Source organism: Oryza brachyantha, chromosome 2 (assembly GCF_000231095.2).
Source record: "Oryza brachyantha chromosome 2, ObraRS2, whole genome shotgun sequence".
Classification (NCBI taxonomy): Eukaryota; Viridiplantae; Streptophyta; class Magnoliopsida; order Poales; family Poaceae; genus Oryza; species Oryza brachyantha.
Window position 1 is genome coordinate 4,230,977 of NC_023164.2, and position 16,984 is coordinate 4,247,960.

Genomic DNA, 16,984 nt, shown 5'->3' on the forward strand with positions numbered 1-16,984 from the left:
ATTTCTTTGCGAGAAATCTAAAATATGTCAATGAAATCTTAATGACATGTAAGATACACATGAATCAATAATTTGAGGATCAGGATGATACATCTCTAATTTAACAAAATTATAATGATAAACTTATAGTTTTTTTTATTATTTCTTCTTCTGGTGCCCCCTCGCCGGCGCACCGACGGGTGCGTGCCGGATACAGATGGGGATGGAGAGAGGGGTAGGCAGAGAGAATGACTGCAATGGTAGTAGTCAGTTTACATTAGATTTTTATATTTATTATTTTACTTACCACACAAACTAGGGTTCGGGCGGCTGCTTTATTTTTTAAAAAGAAGGGTCAAAACAGCAAACCTGGAAAAGATGGTTATTTCAGTCGTTAGCCTTTAAAGTATAGGATTAATTGAGCAATTGTCCCTCTTTAAAAAGAGTTTAGGATATATTATTTACATTACTAAATTATGCCGTAGCATTAATACATGTACATCATAAGTTTGATCTAGTGCGTTCTCGTAGGTCGTCTAATTTTTTAATTTAATTGACAAAAAAAACTCTCTAGATTACGTCAGGCTGACAAGATGATGCTATTTAAGATATCAGAAAAACTCTGGAACGGGATACCGTCCCACCGCCGGGATGGTATAGCTGCATATGCGATATGCTAGCGACAGCATGTATGCAAGGCATATAAAAAAGACTAACGAAAAAGATGTCAACATGCATTAATCATCCCGTTGTAACGGGATCCCATAGTGTAGTTCCCCTCTTTAAGATATTTGCTAGACACAGATGCATTCCTGGCTTTATATTTTAGAAAGTAGATAAAACAACGACAAATGATAATATTAAATATTTAAAATGATCGTCCAAATCAACTAATCTTTTGTTTTATCTTTATACTACCTATTTTTTTCTTACTACGTAGGGGTGTAACCATTTTATCGCATATCTTACTACATATTTAAAAAGAATCACAATTATAAAGGTTAAGCCACATGTTCTAAGTTCTAACCTAGACAAAAAGTAAATCTACATTGGTAAACACTTGATAAATTTTAAATATAAATTATAGTATATGTAACAACAAATTGCAACAAAAATTAACTAAAATTTCATAATTCGTAGTACTGGTACAAATTAAACTTAGCAATGCGTGAAGTCCCAGAGAGACAACCTAGAGGGGGGTGAATAGGTGTCCTGAAAAAATCTTTCAAATCGCAGCGGTCAGTACAGGGGCCGGACCGTCCGGTCGGCACTCTCGGGTTAGGCCGAGAGCTCTGGCCGGACCGTCCTGGTTAGAACACCGGACCATCCGGTCAGTGAAAAATGCAGACTTGATAGTCTACCTTTTCGATGATGTTCCTAGAAACGTGATGTGATTATGTGTGTAATAAAACAGCAGAAAGATCGCAGGAACAAACAGAACACGAAATCATAAGAATAAAGACACGAGAGATTTATCCCGAAGTTCGGATCTTTCGATCCTACTCTCCGTTGAGGCGCTCCTGCGAACGGGATCTCTCTCAATCCTTTCCCTCTCTTGGCTTCCTCCCACAAGGCCAACACGGGTCTCCGAATTCACAACCAGGGACTAGCAACCCCTTTGATCGACCACCAAGGTCAAGATCAAGGCGGCTTGCCCAGCCCTAGATTGCAATTCCCTCTACCCTGCAGCCTTCTATGAGAAAGCACAAGAATCCACTATTAATCTTACCTATTCCCTTGTGGAGGTTAGGCACCAACCTTCACAACTTGCTCCTGGGCAATCCACACGAATCGGAGGCTCGCGGGCGACGCCTATCCGTCTAGGAGATCAATCTCCAAGAGTAATAGGCCACCTTGACTCCACATGCATCCATCAACGCCCGAGAATGAACACTCTATCACTCACTAACCTTAACACTCTCTCTAAGACATGATCCAACGATTAATCTCTTTAGGAGGTGTATTGGGTTAGTGGGGAGGCTTGAGAGATGCTAAACTTGCCCTAGCAACCAGAAAACTCGAACAGAAAGCCTCACCAACGGCTAGATCTCAAGAGCCCCTTTTATAGGCTGGCGGACGTCACTTAGCCGTTGGAAAAGAAACCTAACCGGACTGTCCGGCCGACACTTAACTTACTCACTCAGAGCAGGGGCCGGACCAAGGTCCGGACCGTCCTACCACCGGACTGTCCGGCTTGAGGCCTGACCGTCCACACACTCGACTTGAGTAGGGGCCGGACCAAGGACCGGACCGTCCTGTCCCTGCTTATGGAAAAACAGCATAGGCTACAACTGGACCTAAACTTACTCCACTCAGCTTAGGCTTACTCCAGGATGCATGCAGAGATTCCAGTGACCCCTCTTAGTAGTACGGAGTTCCTACGACTCAAAAGGAAAAAATAAAATACGCCTTCGAGCGTCTTCGTCTTCGTAGAGCCGTCGCTTCGGGTCACACATGCTCTAAGTTTGATCAAGTAATCATTCAATCAAAATGATCTCTCATCTTCTCTGCAATCACAACTCATTAGCGCACACATGCTTGGCTAGCATTGTCATTAATCATCCAAAACTTCGTTTAGGGGCTAGATGCATTTTCAATGCGCAATTCATTTTAGTTGACTATAGCTGAAAATTTTTAGTTGCCGAAGATATTAATACTTAGGGGTTGGGCTGGTCCACTTATACCCCTAGTCCCCTACTAATACCTTGTTTGTTTACACCATGGTTAAAGACTACACAATTTGATAAGAAATCATTTTTTAGCTATTAAAGTGTCATTTGACCACACACTTACTTTCAAATATTAGGAACTTGTGAAGTTATGAAAGGACAAGTTATTATATCGTTTGTTTGCTCCCTTGTTGAAGACTACACTATTTGATAAAAAAACCAATTTTTTACTTTTAAAGTGCAATTTGACCACATAATTTACTTTCAAATAGTACAAACTTACGATGTTATGGAAGGAAAAGTTATTAGTCGTTTTTAGAGATAAAAACTATGCATACAACTTCATGTTTTACACTTTTTTAAGTAAAAAAATAATTAAAATGCACATAAGGATATCATGTTTTTAAATGAGGGAAGCACAACTAGTTAGTCATGCAACACCATTTTGGAGTCATGGGAAATTAGTTCTCCACAACAACGTCCTATGAGAAAACACATGTCTCCCCTAAGTTCTGGAATGCCCAAATCAGTTGGGGAGCCTGGGGAAAGTCAACCCAAGAAATAGACCTAGCTAGCTTGATTCAACCACTTGTATTGCACCTAGGGTGGTCACCAGCACCCGTGCTCGGAGGCTAGCGAAGGCAAGTGTTAGAGGTGTGTCGGCCCCTAACTACCCCCACCTACCTCAATCAATATGGTATGTAGAAGGCAATGAGCGAGGCATGCTTACAAACAAATTTTGTAAAGAGCACAAAATAGATGGGACACATGTCGGACCAAGAAAGATCATGACAAGATGGTTAATACTCGTTTCCCTTTGTACGGATGGGTATATTATGAGTGATATATGCCTACTTCATAGGCTACTCATCTCCCACAGTCCATCCCTATCTCGTTGGACGTGGTTAGTGGACCTTGATCAGAACACGCGCTGCCGACCCATTACAGTTCTGCGACGGACAAGACAATGTATACCAAATCCCCCACTAGGAGGCCCATAGGACACATCCCATGGATGTAATTCTCTCTCCATCTTTTAATAGTTCCTATTGATCATCTTAGCAAGAACCAAGTAACGTAACACACATGAGTATGATATTACGCATTATGCAGCGATAACCTATCGAAAGCTTTGCCTATTGTCTGCTTCCGATCCAAGAAGCAATTGTGTTGGATTCTTCGCATGCAAGCGTACCCTTTGGGACGAACACAAAGGGGCCACCTCAGGTCCTTGCTCTTGCCGTTCGTTTGCCAACAATTACATCACAACTTGCTTGTAAGGACAGACGTATGCTAAGAAAAAAAAATTCAATTATGCAGTACTGCGGTCTGTGTATAACTGTATACTCGTTTTTTTTCCAATTACATACTCACTCCGTTTCATATTATAAGACTTTCTGAATTTATCTAAATTCATCCATATAACAATGTATATGTGTCTAGATTTATTAGCACACGTATGAATCTATCTAAGGCCAGAAAGTCTTATAATATGAAACGGAAGAAATATAAGACATATGTATACCACCACACGTAACTACGCTCTTTTAACACACACTAATTAAACATACATAAAATCCTATCAAAATCATATCCACGTTATGGTAATATCCGGTCGGTACTGATATAAATAATCCATATCAAGCTTTTGTGCCAGTATGTAATGATCTAGAGATTTTGTACATGTATCTCCATTGATTTCTAAATTATTAATTGCCATTTGATTAATGGGCCACGTTACCCTTTTTTTTTGGATATATACATATATTCATAGCCAATCATATATCTAAATTCATTGAGTATATAGATCATTCAAGGGACATGTATATCTCATAGAATACATCTCTGTCTACTAGCTCAAGGGAGTTAATACTCCAGAATCATGCTTTGGATTTGATTTGGACTGGAGATCGTATCCCTGTTGCTTCTCCACGAGGTTATCGTCGAAGATTTAGTTTATGTAGTTCGTGTTATAAATGTGATAGTAGAGCAGTTTTATTGTTTTTTAGTATGTACCTTGTGAAATTTCCTAAATCAATTCAGTACTTCTAATACGAAGATATCAAAATTTTATATGTTGAAAGGTACTTACGCGTACTGAATTTTGTATTAGAAAATATATTGTATTCTCGAGTACCGTAAAGTTCTCTAACTTGATTTATGTATCTCTGTCATGATGGCCGAGAATTACGAGGTTACAGCTAATAATAATATTCCAACGATGCAATTCATCAAATTGACGGAAAGGGCAAAGTGAATAAGAGCAAAGATACAGTTGTAAACAAAATGGATGCTAGCTGCTAATTGCCTACGACAATTCAGATGAAACGTAAAATTAATATATATAGCCATAAAAGGGTGACCAATTAATACCTATCAAATCTTATTGCCATGCATATGGTGATGATATCCAAGTGAAACCTACAAGTGGCCCAAGTTTACTATAAGATAATGACACTATTATATATTTATATATTTATCAACATAACCTGTCAAAGTCTCACTAATGCGGCACATTTTGAGCCATAACTATAGCCGTGCCAAGGTAATCAACATAGCTATCTAACGTAGAATTACTCTCTCTGATCAAGGGAATATTGTCTGTGACATGAGATATAATTAATCTTCGCAAATACCACCACACACTTTACGAATGTGACCGGTCAAAATAATACTAGATGACACCCACAGAAAATTTCTGGTCTACAAATTCCTATGGGAAAAATAATAGAATATCACACACACAACGACTTCACATCACATCATATACTTAATATACAAGGAAATGCCAATACCGTATTTGCACTAAAGGGTGATTTAAAGTCAATGAGCTCCATAAGATGAAGGCCGTACCACAGTTGATTTTGTTTATTTATTGTACCCTTTTAATTTTAATTTTTAAAAATAAATCATCCTAAAACTTATAATTATATTATAGCCCTGCAATCTGAACCGAGGATGGTTTTTTTGGAGTTAGCTCACCTAGAGAGATTACCACATCTGTATCGCCTATTATAGTACAGGTGCCGATTCCAAATCTGCACCATTTAACCACGCTATCCAGCTAACCGTGGCATGATGATACCGTTACGTCGTGTGCAATGCTTTTAACACGCCGGTATAGCTGGTGTGGTCAAATGGTATACTTTTGAAAAAATGTATTAGGACAATTTGTTTTTAAAAATAAATATTAAAAATGTGCAAGAAATAAAAAAATTCTCAACAATCAGCACAGGCCCATTATATTGTAGATTAGTTTGCGATTCGGTTTTTACTTGGCCCTCGACAAAAGAGCGTTAGTGGAAGTATGGGATATACGGGCAACCAAACACACTCATAGCTATTGCATGGGTGCTAACCTATTTGCCTAGTTTCATATAGCCATTCAATAAATTCTTCCCAAAGTCAATAAGTAGAATAAAAGAAATGCAAATGAACAGTAAAAACACTCTTTCCTATTCCATCCATATCTTATTCCTTCCAAGAAATTAAAACCTCGTGAATTCATATGGAAATTCTTGATTTGCCACACACTGCGTTAATAATTGGTCCACATAGGCAATTTTACCATCTTTAAAAAATTACCTTTTAGTATTAAAATGTGCACTTAAATTTTGATAGCTTGAGTTATAAAAATAACCGAAGGCACTAAATTTTACATTAGAAAATATGGTACCTCTTAATACTTTCTCAAGTATAATAGAAATTACACTAATTATATAAATCTATATAAACATTGTAAAATCTTAACTATTGTACTGAAACTCCATCACTAGTGCTAAGTCGTTGCTCCTTATACCTTACAAAGGATACTCTGACTGAACTAATTAACATATACTACTATATAGGGCCATATCATACACGAGATATGGCCAGCATATATATGGATCGTATCCTTTGCTTGAAGCTCATTATTAACTACAGTGTTCTTATATATGCAAGCAATCGATGCTAATAAGTAAACAATATGCCAGTAGAAAAGCTATCTCGATCGATGTCATATGCTGGTTATTTAATTAGCTTAAATCTCTTAATTTTGTCAATATCTTCTTGTTTATAAATAATAACGTGACCGTTAAACACACTCTACATCCACATTCTTTTCACAGATTTCTGGAGTACGTATGTATATATACACACATATACAGGGCACGCGGTCTCATCATGTCTTTTTTTTAAATAAAAAATCTCGTCTTCTTATTTTTCTTATACTTATGAATAAAAATTTGAATTTTTAACTTTAAATTTAGAGTTGATGTGGGGTGAGATCATCAATATTTAATTTTCAGCCATTGCTTTTAGATCGCTAAAAACATATGTATACTATTTGTATTCACAAAATATTTTTCTTTTGCATATTTGTTGTTTGATTTTTTTTCAAAGAAAATCCCAAATAATTTTGGCCAATATCATCACATCCTATCCCTTGCAGATTCATCAGAAACAGCTGTGACTACAACATGGGGTAGAAAAAGTCTCTACTCAATCGGCCCTCAATTCCTTGATGGAGCCGCAATGTTACTGAACATACATACTTGCATATGCCTACATGCACGCACGAGCCATCTTCAACGAGAGAGGAATCTGAATAGCTAGCAACACATGCAAATTAAGGGCTTTAGCCTAGCTAAGCCTAAGGCCGCGGCCGCGTTCGGGCAAGGGGATTAGTTAACTTATCTGACGTATCTGACGCGGAAAACGTAGTAATAAATTATTACATAATTAATTAATTATTAATTATTAAAAAATATAAAATAGATTAATATGATCTTTTAAAACAATTTTTCTATTATTTTTTTTAAAAAAATATCGTTTATAATTCGAGAAACGTGTGTATGAAAAACGTAGGGATAAGTTAACTTAGTAGGGCGAACGCAGCTTAAGCTGACTACTGGCTAATGCGAGCCATAGAAGAGTAGTGGAAGCGTGCAACTGATTGATCACCATATGCATTGAGTTTGAGTCGGTTTAATTTAAAACATATCGCGCACGTGAACGTGCACGTGATACCAGTACCAGCGGTTTTCTAACATTATTGAACTAGAGTTCCCTGCACAACGTGGTAATTTTAGGATGAGTTTAAGAGCGAGGGGGAAGATACGTAAAACAAGGTTATCAGCACATAATTAATACTGTGTTAGCTATTTAAAGTCCTATGTTTGTGGTGTGATAGATATTATATTAATCTATTTTTAAAATTTTTTGATAACTATTTAATTTGGATAGTATGCAATAGATAAGAATATGTCTCATCAAGAGTTTAAAATCCAAGCCCATATCCCTCGAACCATAGGAAGTGTGTGCTGTACTGAATTCCACACTGAATCATAATGTATGTCACATATTGACTTTTGTGCGTAATAGATAGAAATTCAACCTCTATCAGCTCTAATTTTTTATTTTTCTTATGTTTATATTTATAAGCCAAAATTCAAATTTTTAATATTAAATTTGAAATAGATTTTAAGGATTTTTTTATCATAGTTTATTTTGGAGTCAACGCTTTTACTAAACAGCTAAGAACACATATACAGAATTTTTATTTATAATTTTTTTTATTTATAAATATATCGTTTAAATTTTTCTACGAAAAGATAAACAATCCCCCCTTATTCACATAACGATATACATACCCAAAGATTGACTTGGACAAGGTTAATTAGGCCCAATCCAACCATCAGTCGCAGGACGCGTCGTCGTCTTTTGTCAGATCTGGTTGGCATTGCATCCCCCAGAATCAAGCAAGATCAGCCAATGAATATACGACTTCTTGATATATATAGTCAGAACATGCACGCTGCAATTAATGGTGGCGCAACAAATTAAGATTATATTGACCTGTCTTTTGCCGTTTTGGGACCGAATTTTCCAGTTCTCGTCAGCGTCAGGGACGTCGGCGTTTCTGTCCATATTATAATGTCACACTGACACTGTCACGGCTCAAAGATGCATTATTTCTGCCATCATTTAATTTGCCAGTGACCAGTATGTGTGTGTGTATATATATATATATATATATATATATATATATATATATATATATATATATATATATAGGCTAGCTACGGTGAGTTGCAACTCACGGGCTCCTCCGTGAGTCAGGGTCTAAAAACATATCAAATTACCTCTAAATTTCAATTTATATGGCTCACTAGATTCTTCATATCAAAATTTGGTAGCATGCAAAAAATTCATTTTTGCAGTTTTTTAAGTATTTTTTTAAATTTTTAAAAGTGATACATAACACATTGATTATTTTATTAATATAGTACAATCACTTTTAAAAATCTCAAAAAAATACTTAAAAAACTCCAAAAATAAAATTTTTTACGCGCTACCAGATTTTGATATGAAGAATCTAGTGAGCCATATAAATCGAAATTTAGAGGTGATTTGATATGTTTTTGGACCCCGACTCACGGAGAAGCCCGTGAGTTGCAACTCACCGTAGCTAGACTATATATATACACACACACGTACGTACGTACGTATGTACGTGTGACCAGTGACCAACCCTCCAATATAATGGGTACTGATCGACCAAACCACACATGCAACTTGAGTTTAGCTAGCTAGAGTTAACAAACTTGCTTGGTTTATTAATTTCTTCCATTATATATACTCCCTCCCGTTGTAATTGTTTACGTTAAGATTCGATTAAACTCAATTCTTATGATTGATTTTTTTAAGAATAGATTTATAAAATCTAAAGAAATTTATGATAGTATTTTTGAAGAAATATCATATTTGATTTGTTTTATTGTTTTAAACTAAATATTTAAGAAATTATTGATAGTCGAAGTTTTAAAATTTTGAACGTATCTTATCCTAAACGTCATTTTTTTTACCATGACAGTATATGCTTTATAGGCTCCAGTCGAACTGTAGGAATTTACTTGAAGTGCTCCAGATCTGATGTATGAAGCCTATCTTAGAGCCTCGTTCATTTTGGCAACTTCACATAAGAATATGTCAAAATTTGAAATTTAGAGTTTAATTTTGGGATCGATTTTGAGGGTTTGAACATAGTTTATTTGAGCATTTGCTTTAAAAACGATAACATTGAACACGTGTATAAAAGTTTTATCCATAAATAATTTTTAATTACTACCAGGTGAAAGCATGCACTGGCCAGTGCAAGTTTGAGGGTTGTAAAAGATTATGCAGAGATCAGTTCAACCTTTCTTTGTTTCTGGATGGTGGTGACCAATGCATTGCCTACCTTGCACCGTCATCGTTGAAAAATTACAAGTGAAGGTCGAACTGAAGAAGTATTTAGAGAGGCCAGGTAAAAATATCAAAAGGCTCCACTAATCTAACTAAAGAGTAATTTGAGAATTCTTGAGAAGATACCAGGAGGTACCACTGTTTTTTATATAAAATTTGGTATCTCTTGATGCTTTATACAGTTAAATTTTATATAGAAAACAATGAGACCTTATCAAGAAATGGAAAAATGCTCCTAATTAAAACATATACCTGCACGAACGTAAACCGTGTCTCACTTTGTAACGAGCCTATTTTTAGGCACCCACCTTTTCACTTATATTTATTTAAGTCAAAATTTGAATTTTTAACATTAAATTGATGTTTATTTAAATATAAATACAATCACCGGCTGCTTGCAATCCCCTGGCACCTGCATTTTTAAGCACATGGACAGTTTGGCATTCATATGTGTGTGCTGATTCTGGGCATGTTCATGTTCACATACGCAGGTACGTTGATTGTGACTGAAAATGTAGGAAATTAAGGGGTTGTTTAGATGGGGCTAAACTTTTTAGCCCCATATCACATCGGATGTTTGGACATTAATTTAAAGTATTAAACATGGACTAATAAAAAAACTAATTTCATAAATGAGTGCTAATCCACAAGACGGATTTTTTAAGCCTAATTAATCCATAATTAGAGCATGTTTACTGTAGCATCACATAGACTAATCATGAATTAATTAGGCTTAATAGATTCGTCTCACGGATTAGCCCAAAATTATAGATATGTTTAATTAATAATCTGCGTTTACTATTTATAATAAATATCTAAACATTCGATGGGACAAGTGACTAAAGTTTAGCCTCTTGTCCCAAACAGCCCCTAAGTTGGTGCGTATGCACGAACGTATGTCAAATTGGATGGATGGTTCAATTAATATATATGGACCAGTAGTAAGCCTGACAACTCATCCTTGCACTATTTCTCTGCAGATTTTGCACGCAAGAACAGGTGTACTGCTTCATAAGTCAGTTTATATCACTAAGACACTGATAATTAACAAAAATATTTGTTGTTTAGAACAATATTTGGTTAAACTTCTAAAATTTTGACAAACAATTTTGTGTTATAATAAATTTATAAAATTTAATAATTTTATGATACTGTGGTAGTAGTTTTAGAGAAAAAAATCATATATATATTTGTCTAGTGTTGAACTAATCAGAAATTATTGATGGTTGAATATTAAAAGTTAATTAGATTTTATCCTAAACAATAAATATTGGGAAGAGAGTATATATAGAGAGAGACAGTCTTGTTGGTTCAGCTAAAGAGCTAAAGAAGTTTAGGTGGTGTTTAGTTTGGAATTTTTTTAAAAAATATCACATCAAGTTTTCGGATACATATTTGAAGTATTAAATGTAGTCTAATTACAAAACAAATTTCAGATTTCGGTTAGAAACCGCGAGACAAATTTTTTAAACCTAATTAATTCGTCATAGCACATGTTGGTTACTGTAGCACTTATAGCTAATCACTTTCTAATTAGGCTCAAAAGATTCGTCTCAAGATTTCTTTCATAACTGTATAATTAGTTTTTTGATTTATTTATATTTAATGTTTTATTTATGTGTCTAAAGACTTAATGTAATGTTTTTGGAAAAAAAAATTTAGAAACTAAACAAAGCCTTAGTTGATTCTGAGGAAAGATTCAAAACAATGTGTACTCCTTACCTATTCTTGGCAAAAACGAGTAGATGGTTGGTTGATCACCGACGACGCATTATTCTAGTTGTACTTGTACGTGGCGCAGCCAAAAGTTTCGGCCGCCGCCGCTGCTTATGTGTAATTTATCACCGCCGGCGTCGACCGCGCCGCCGCCAGGTCAGCGCCGGAATCGATGGGACTCTCCGGTCCATCGATCGCCGGCGGTACGTGTGCGTACACTACCCACGGATCGATTTGATTAGCGCGACCAGAAAATCCTACAAACAGATCGATCGATTTGGACCGCCGGCGAAAAATTCGAGCTTGGACGACGGGCGGACGTGGCGCACGTCGCCGGTCGATGGCGTACTTGGCGCGGCGGCGGCGGCGAACGAGCCCGAGGAGGAAGATGACTAGATGAGCGTGGGCGGGCCGGGCCATGTGGGCCTCGATACGAAGTGTGATGTGTTGGGCCTGACGTCGGACTAGTGGGCCAGTGTTGTTGTTGCTGCTGCATTTCGGCCCATGTTAATCCAGAATTTTTCAATTTGGTCATGTTTTGGCACTCGTATTCAGAATTCAGATAGCTTATTTACGGACAGATTTCAGTGCACTTCACACGACATCAGTTCCTTCCAATTTACTCCCATTGTTTCATATTGTATGAAGTTTGTAAAGTCGAACTTATAAAAGATTTTATATGTTTATACAAAAACGTAGTAGTATTTTCAATAAAAACAAATATAGAATCAAAATATATTCAATGCTAAATTTAATGGAACTAATTTGGTGTCGTGAATGTTACTGCATTTTCTTACAAACTTGGTCAAACATAAAAAAAAAATTAACTTTGAAAAAAAATTTTATAATATAAAATGAAGTTGGTAAGTTCTATCTTTTTGGAGCAGCCTAGTTACTGAGTTTCTCTAACACCGATTCTTCACAAGCACAAACGAAAATGTGAATGCGTCTATGAATTTAAAATGTCAGAATTAAATAAAAAATTAATGGTTTCAATCGCTGGTGGTTAGTTTAGAAATATACGTTCCTTGTTGTATTTTGCACCTTTTTGGAGTAAATATTTTGCACTTTGGGTGGTGCTGCAACAGCAATTAATTAAGCATCAGCCACTTTTATTAGCTTGTGTCCATTTTTCTAGTCGATTTTCATGGCGAATTTCTTTGCATGCGACCACCTTTCTTGTGGACGTAAATTGCAGCCAGATGACCCATCTCCCGAATTCTTTGGAGCCTAATCATATTGTGGAAAACCTTACAACTACAAAAGCCGCAGAATAATCTTTGCAAAGTGACAACGAATTTGAAGTTTTTTTCACCCTTTTTTTTTCATTCAAGTTCGTTGTCCTCCCCAACATTTCTTCGTTTCCATCAACCTGATTCTTCCTCGCACGCACGCAAACTGATAAATTTTCAATCTTTTTCATCTCCTGACGATTGATAAGGTAATCCTCAATTGCGATAATGTGTGCTGCTATTTTTTGTTCTGTTTTGTTTGAATTTTTTGAATGAATTTATCATTGCTTGCATGGAATTTGTTTGATTTTCGTGCAGTCCATGAAGTGCATGGAGGAATCGTCGTCGAGTTCTTGACCAACCAAAATTCGGAAGAAATCGTTGATGAGACGAGGGCAAATTTAGGAGAAAATTTTAGGATATCATGCACAAACGATCGAAATCTTGCGAGCCATCTAGCCAGATGGCCGAGCACCGGGGCGGCAGCAATGGCGCGACGACCTGCGACGACTCGGCGTGCGGCAGGGCGGCGGCGGCGGCGTCGACGACGGCGGCGGCGCAGTGCTCGACGGTGTCCGTGTACCGCGCCAAGATCAACGGCGCGCCGCGGCTGGTGACCGCCGCGTGGAGCAAGAACCTCATCAACCAGTCCTTCACCATCTCGATCGCCGGTGGAGGCGGCGGCGGCGCCGGAGGCGGGGGAGATGACGGGCCGCTCAGCCACAAGGTGGAGCTGAAGCCGTGGCCGTTCTGGAGCAAGAAGGGGGTCAAGACGCTCGACGTCGACGGCGACCGGCTCGACATCTTCTGGGACCTCCGGTCGGCCAAGTTCTCGGCGAGCAGCCCCGAGCCCACCGGCGGCTACTACGTCGCGGTGGTGAGCCAGGAGGAGGTCGTCCTCCTCCTCGGCGACGGCAAGAAGGACGCGTTCAGGCGGACCAGGTCCCGGCCGTCGCTGGAGGACGCCGTGATGGTGTCCCGCCGGGAGAGCGTCTCCGGCAAGCGATGCTTCGCCGCCCGGGCGCCGCTCGACACCACGGCCGCCGCCGCCGCCTCCACCGGCGCGAGGAAGGAGCACGAGATCGTCGTCGACAGCGCGCTCGCCGGGCCGAGGGAGCCGGAGATGCGGATCACGGTGGACGGCGTCGTGCTCGTCCACGTGAAGAGCCTGCAGTGGAAGTTCCGGGGGAACGAGACGGTGATCGTCGGCCAGTCGCCGGTGCAGGTGCTCTGGGACGTGCACGACTGGATCTTCGCCGGCCCGGCGTCGCAGGCCGTCTTCATCTTCAAGCCCGGCAACGCGGCAGACGCCGGCGGCGAGCATGGCTATGGCATTCTCGGCGACGCTGCTGACTACAGCTTCTTTCTTCACGCATGGAAGACGGAGTGAGCTCATGACATGGTTGTAAGCTGGGAATTTGAGGTTAATTCGTTTACATGAAATCGAAAGCTCGTTCATTTTTGCAAGTTTGATGGAGGAAAAAAGTTTTAAATGGATTCAAATATCAAAATGTTAATGATAACCTATACTCCTATAACGAGGAGCGGTGGTGCTGGGTGACGGTGAATCACCTACCCCACCATCAACTCTCTTCTATTTTTTAAAAGTAAAAATAACTGAGACATATATATCAAATTATTTTTATTAAGTCTACTTTAATAACATGTTAATGATATTTTTTAATAAAATTCCGTTGCAATACACAAGCAACATATTTCATCAACCAGACTGAACCCACCAAAGAAAAAGGCAAAGCAGAAAGGCCAAAAGGACAAAGTAAACTGTATCCTGAGACTGAGAAATGCACACAGAAGTATAATCAAGGTTACTATCACGGCAGAATTAACATGTGCACATGAGATACAAAGTGATGTAACTCAGATGATGAAATATGTTGTGCAGACAAGGTTTTCAGGTTCTCTATGCCATTGCATTCCAACCAAAATGTGCAAGTTATAATAACAGATACAGAACAAATGACAGGCGTCAGAATCACATTCATGGCAATTGTGTCTACAATCCTTACAATCCTTTCACTCTGTTCCGGTGTTACAGTACTACATCAGGAAAGTTGCAGCAGTCAAAGAAAGCTTATTCTAGACCAAATCATGGTCCATGTTTACCTGTCACAGCTGAACCATTTCCTACACCAGTATAGAGATGCTGCGACCTCTAACGCCTAACCAGGCTAGAAAAAAATTGAAGAAAACAAAAGGGTGGTAGTGTCAAGGAGATAATCCTTCACTCCATCACAGCGACACCGCCGGCTACCTTTATCTTCTCTATGATTGCCTCGGCTTCCTCCTTCGTGAGTGACTGCTTCAGAATGACAGGGGCCTTCTCCACTAGCTCCTTCGCCTCCTTCAACCCCAGATCTGTAAACGTTCTGATCTCCTTGATAATCTTGATTTTTGCAGCAGCATCGAATTTCTCCAACTTGACGTCAAAGACTATCTTGTCTGCTTTCTTCTCTTCTGCCTTTGCAGCACCAGCAGCACCACCACCACCCTGAGGACCAAAACTGAAGCCCTGGCCAGAAATTGCTTGTGGTGGCGGTTGGTTCAGTCTGAGAAGGAGAGCTGGAGCAATCTGTTTGATCTCCTCAGGAGGGAGAGCAGCAATGCGGTCAGCAAGGTCCACAACTTTCTGCGATGGAGGTAGCATAGCCCCATATGGATCATAGACTTCAGGGTATTTATATTTCTTAGCACCCATGTCCTTTGAAGCCTCTGTGCTGTACATATGAGCCCAAACTACTGACACCCGAGCCCCAGATGTTGGTCTTGAATAACATAGTCGTCTTGCTATGGTAGAGAGACTCATTCTACTTACAGCTACGTGCCTTGCAACCAAACAAATCCCAGGGGAAGGAGAAAGTTACAGAAGATCACGTCGCCTACACAAAAACAAGTAAAATAAAAGATTAAACTTGAATGCCATGAGCATCTCCTGCACACTGAAGCTCCCATAAACAGCTTATCGCAAGAGAACGATCATAAGCGCATGCGTTGAATAAGAGAAACTAAAATGAAGTGGAGAAGCCCAGCACTGCATTTTAGCTACCTTATGAGTTATGAACCTAGAAACTAATAGTATCACGAATTTCAGACAGAGCGAATATACGATCCCCGCTATAACACATCCGCAGAAATGTATACTTTACCATTATCACAAATGATAAAACGTAGGATGTTTTTGCATCACAGAATATCCAGCTGATGCAATCCAGCAGCTGAAGGAGAATAACGCAAGTAACTATTGGCACATTGCGATGAACAAGAGCTCCATCAGGAGCTCGTGTCCTAAATGGTGATGTGACCATCACATGCACCTCACAAAATCTAAGCTCCTACCGTCTAAATGTACAAATCTGATAACCCAAATCTATATGGTTTGCGCCACCTACATAGAATAAACAACAACCAGAAAAGCTCAACATGCTCCCTACCCACAACCTCTGTTTATCCGCGAGGAACGATCGCTCCCTCCGAGCGCTCGCTCTCAGACTCAGATCAGACGCCGGCGCAAAAGGAAAAAGATGGACCTAGCCCCTAGGTACGACCAGATCACCGGAACCATCACGAAGGTGTCGAGCGTCGACTCCATCTCCAAATTAGCCCTATCGATCTCAACCCTAAAGCCAAATCGCCCCACCCCCACTTGGTACGACGGCGCGGAGAAGCCCTCCGCGGCAGCAGCTGATGCGGCCACGGGAGGGCATGTACTAGAGAGAGGGCGGGAGGGAGGTAGGTACCTTGCCGCCGCCGCCGCCGCCGCCGCCGCCGATGGGACGCTCGCGAGCTCGGGCTGATGGGGCGTTCGGTGTGTGTGTGTGTGTGGTGCGATTCGATCTGGACCGTCCGTTTTGGCATCGACGGAGATGGGCTGCTCCCTGGGATTGGACTCGCGAAGCGACGCTGCGAAATGGTGGGCCGTGGGCCTGCAGCCCAAGGCCCAAGGCCCAAAGGATCCGAACGTTTGAATGTTGCTGTTGCCACAGGATTTTGATCTGTGATACTACTGTCCTGATGACGAAAGTTTTTGACAAAAGTTATGTGTTACAAAATACTTCATTCGCTAGGATTTGAGATTTTTCTAAACAATTTATGTCTCCCTCAAATATAAATAGTTCAAGTTTAGGATAGGATGCTATGAGACAT

At 39.5% G+C, this 16,984-nt stretch overlaps 2 protein-coding genes across 2 annotated transcripts; one reads left to right on the forward strand and one right to left on the reverse strand.

Moving 5' to 3' along the window:
• Nucleotides 1–12,864: 12,864 nt before the first annotated feature.
• LOC102720024 lies at nucleotides 12,865–14,290 on the forward strand. The gene is made up of 2 exons (XM_040521511.1): nucleotides 12,865–13,032; nucleotides 13,142–14,290. The coding sequence occupies exon 2, from the start codon at nucleotides 13,248–13,250 to the stop codon at nucleotides 14,211–14,213; it is 966 nt and encodes a 321-aa protein (XP_040377445.1). The 5' UTR covers nucleotides 12,865–13,032; nucleotides 13,142–13,247; the 3' UTR covers nucleotides 14,214–14,290.
• A 470-nt stretch (nucleotides 14,291–14,760) lies between these two features.
• Nucleotides 14,761–16,661, reverse strand: LOC102706719 (50S ribosomal protein L7/L12). Its single transcript, XM_006646972.2, has 2 exons — nucleotides 16,579–16,661; nucleotides 14,761–15,720 (listed from the first exon to the last, which is right to left on the reverse strand). The coding sequence occupies exon 2, from the start codon at nucleotides 15,645–15,647 to the stop codon at nucleotides 15,066–15,068; it is 582 nt and encodes a 193-aa protein (XP_006647035.1). The 5' UTR covers nucleotides 15,648–15,720; nucleotides 16,579–16,661; the 3' UTR covers nucleotides 14,761–15,065.
• Between the last annotated feature and the right edge of the window lie 323 nt (nucleotides 16,662–16,984).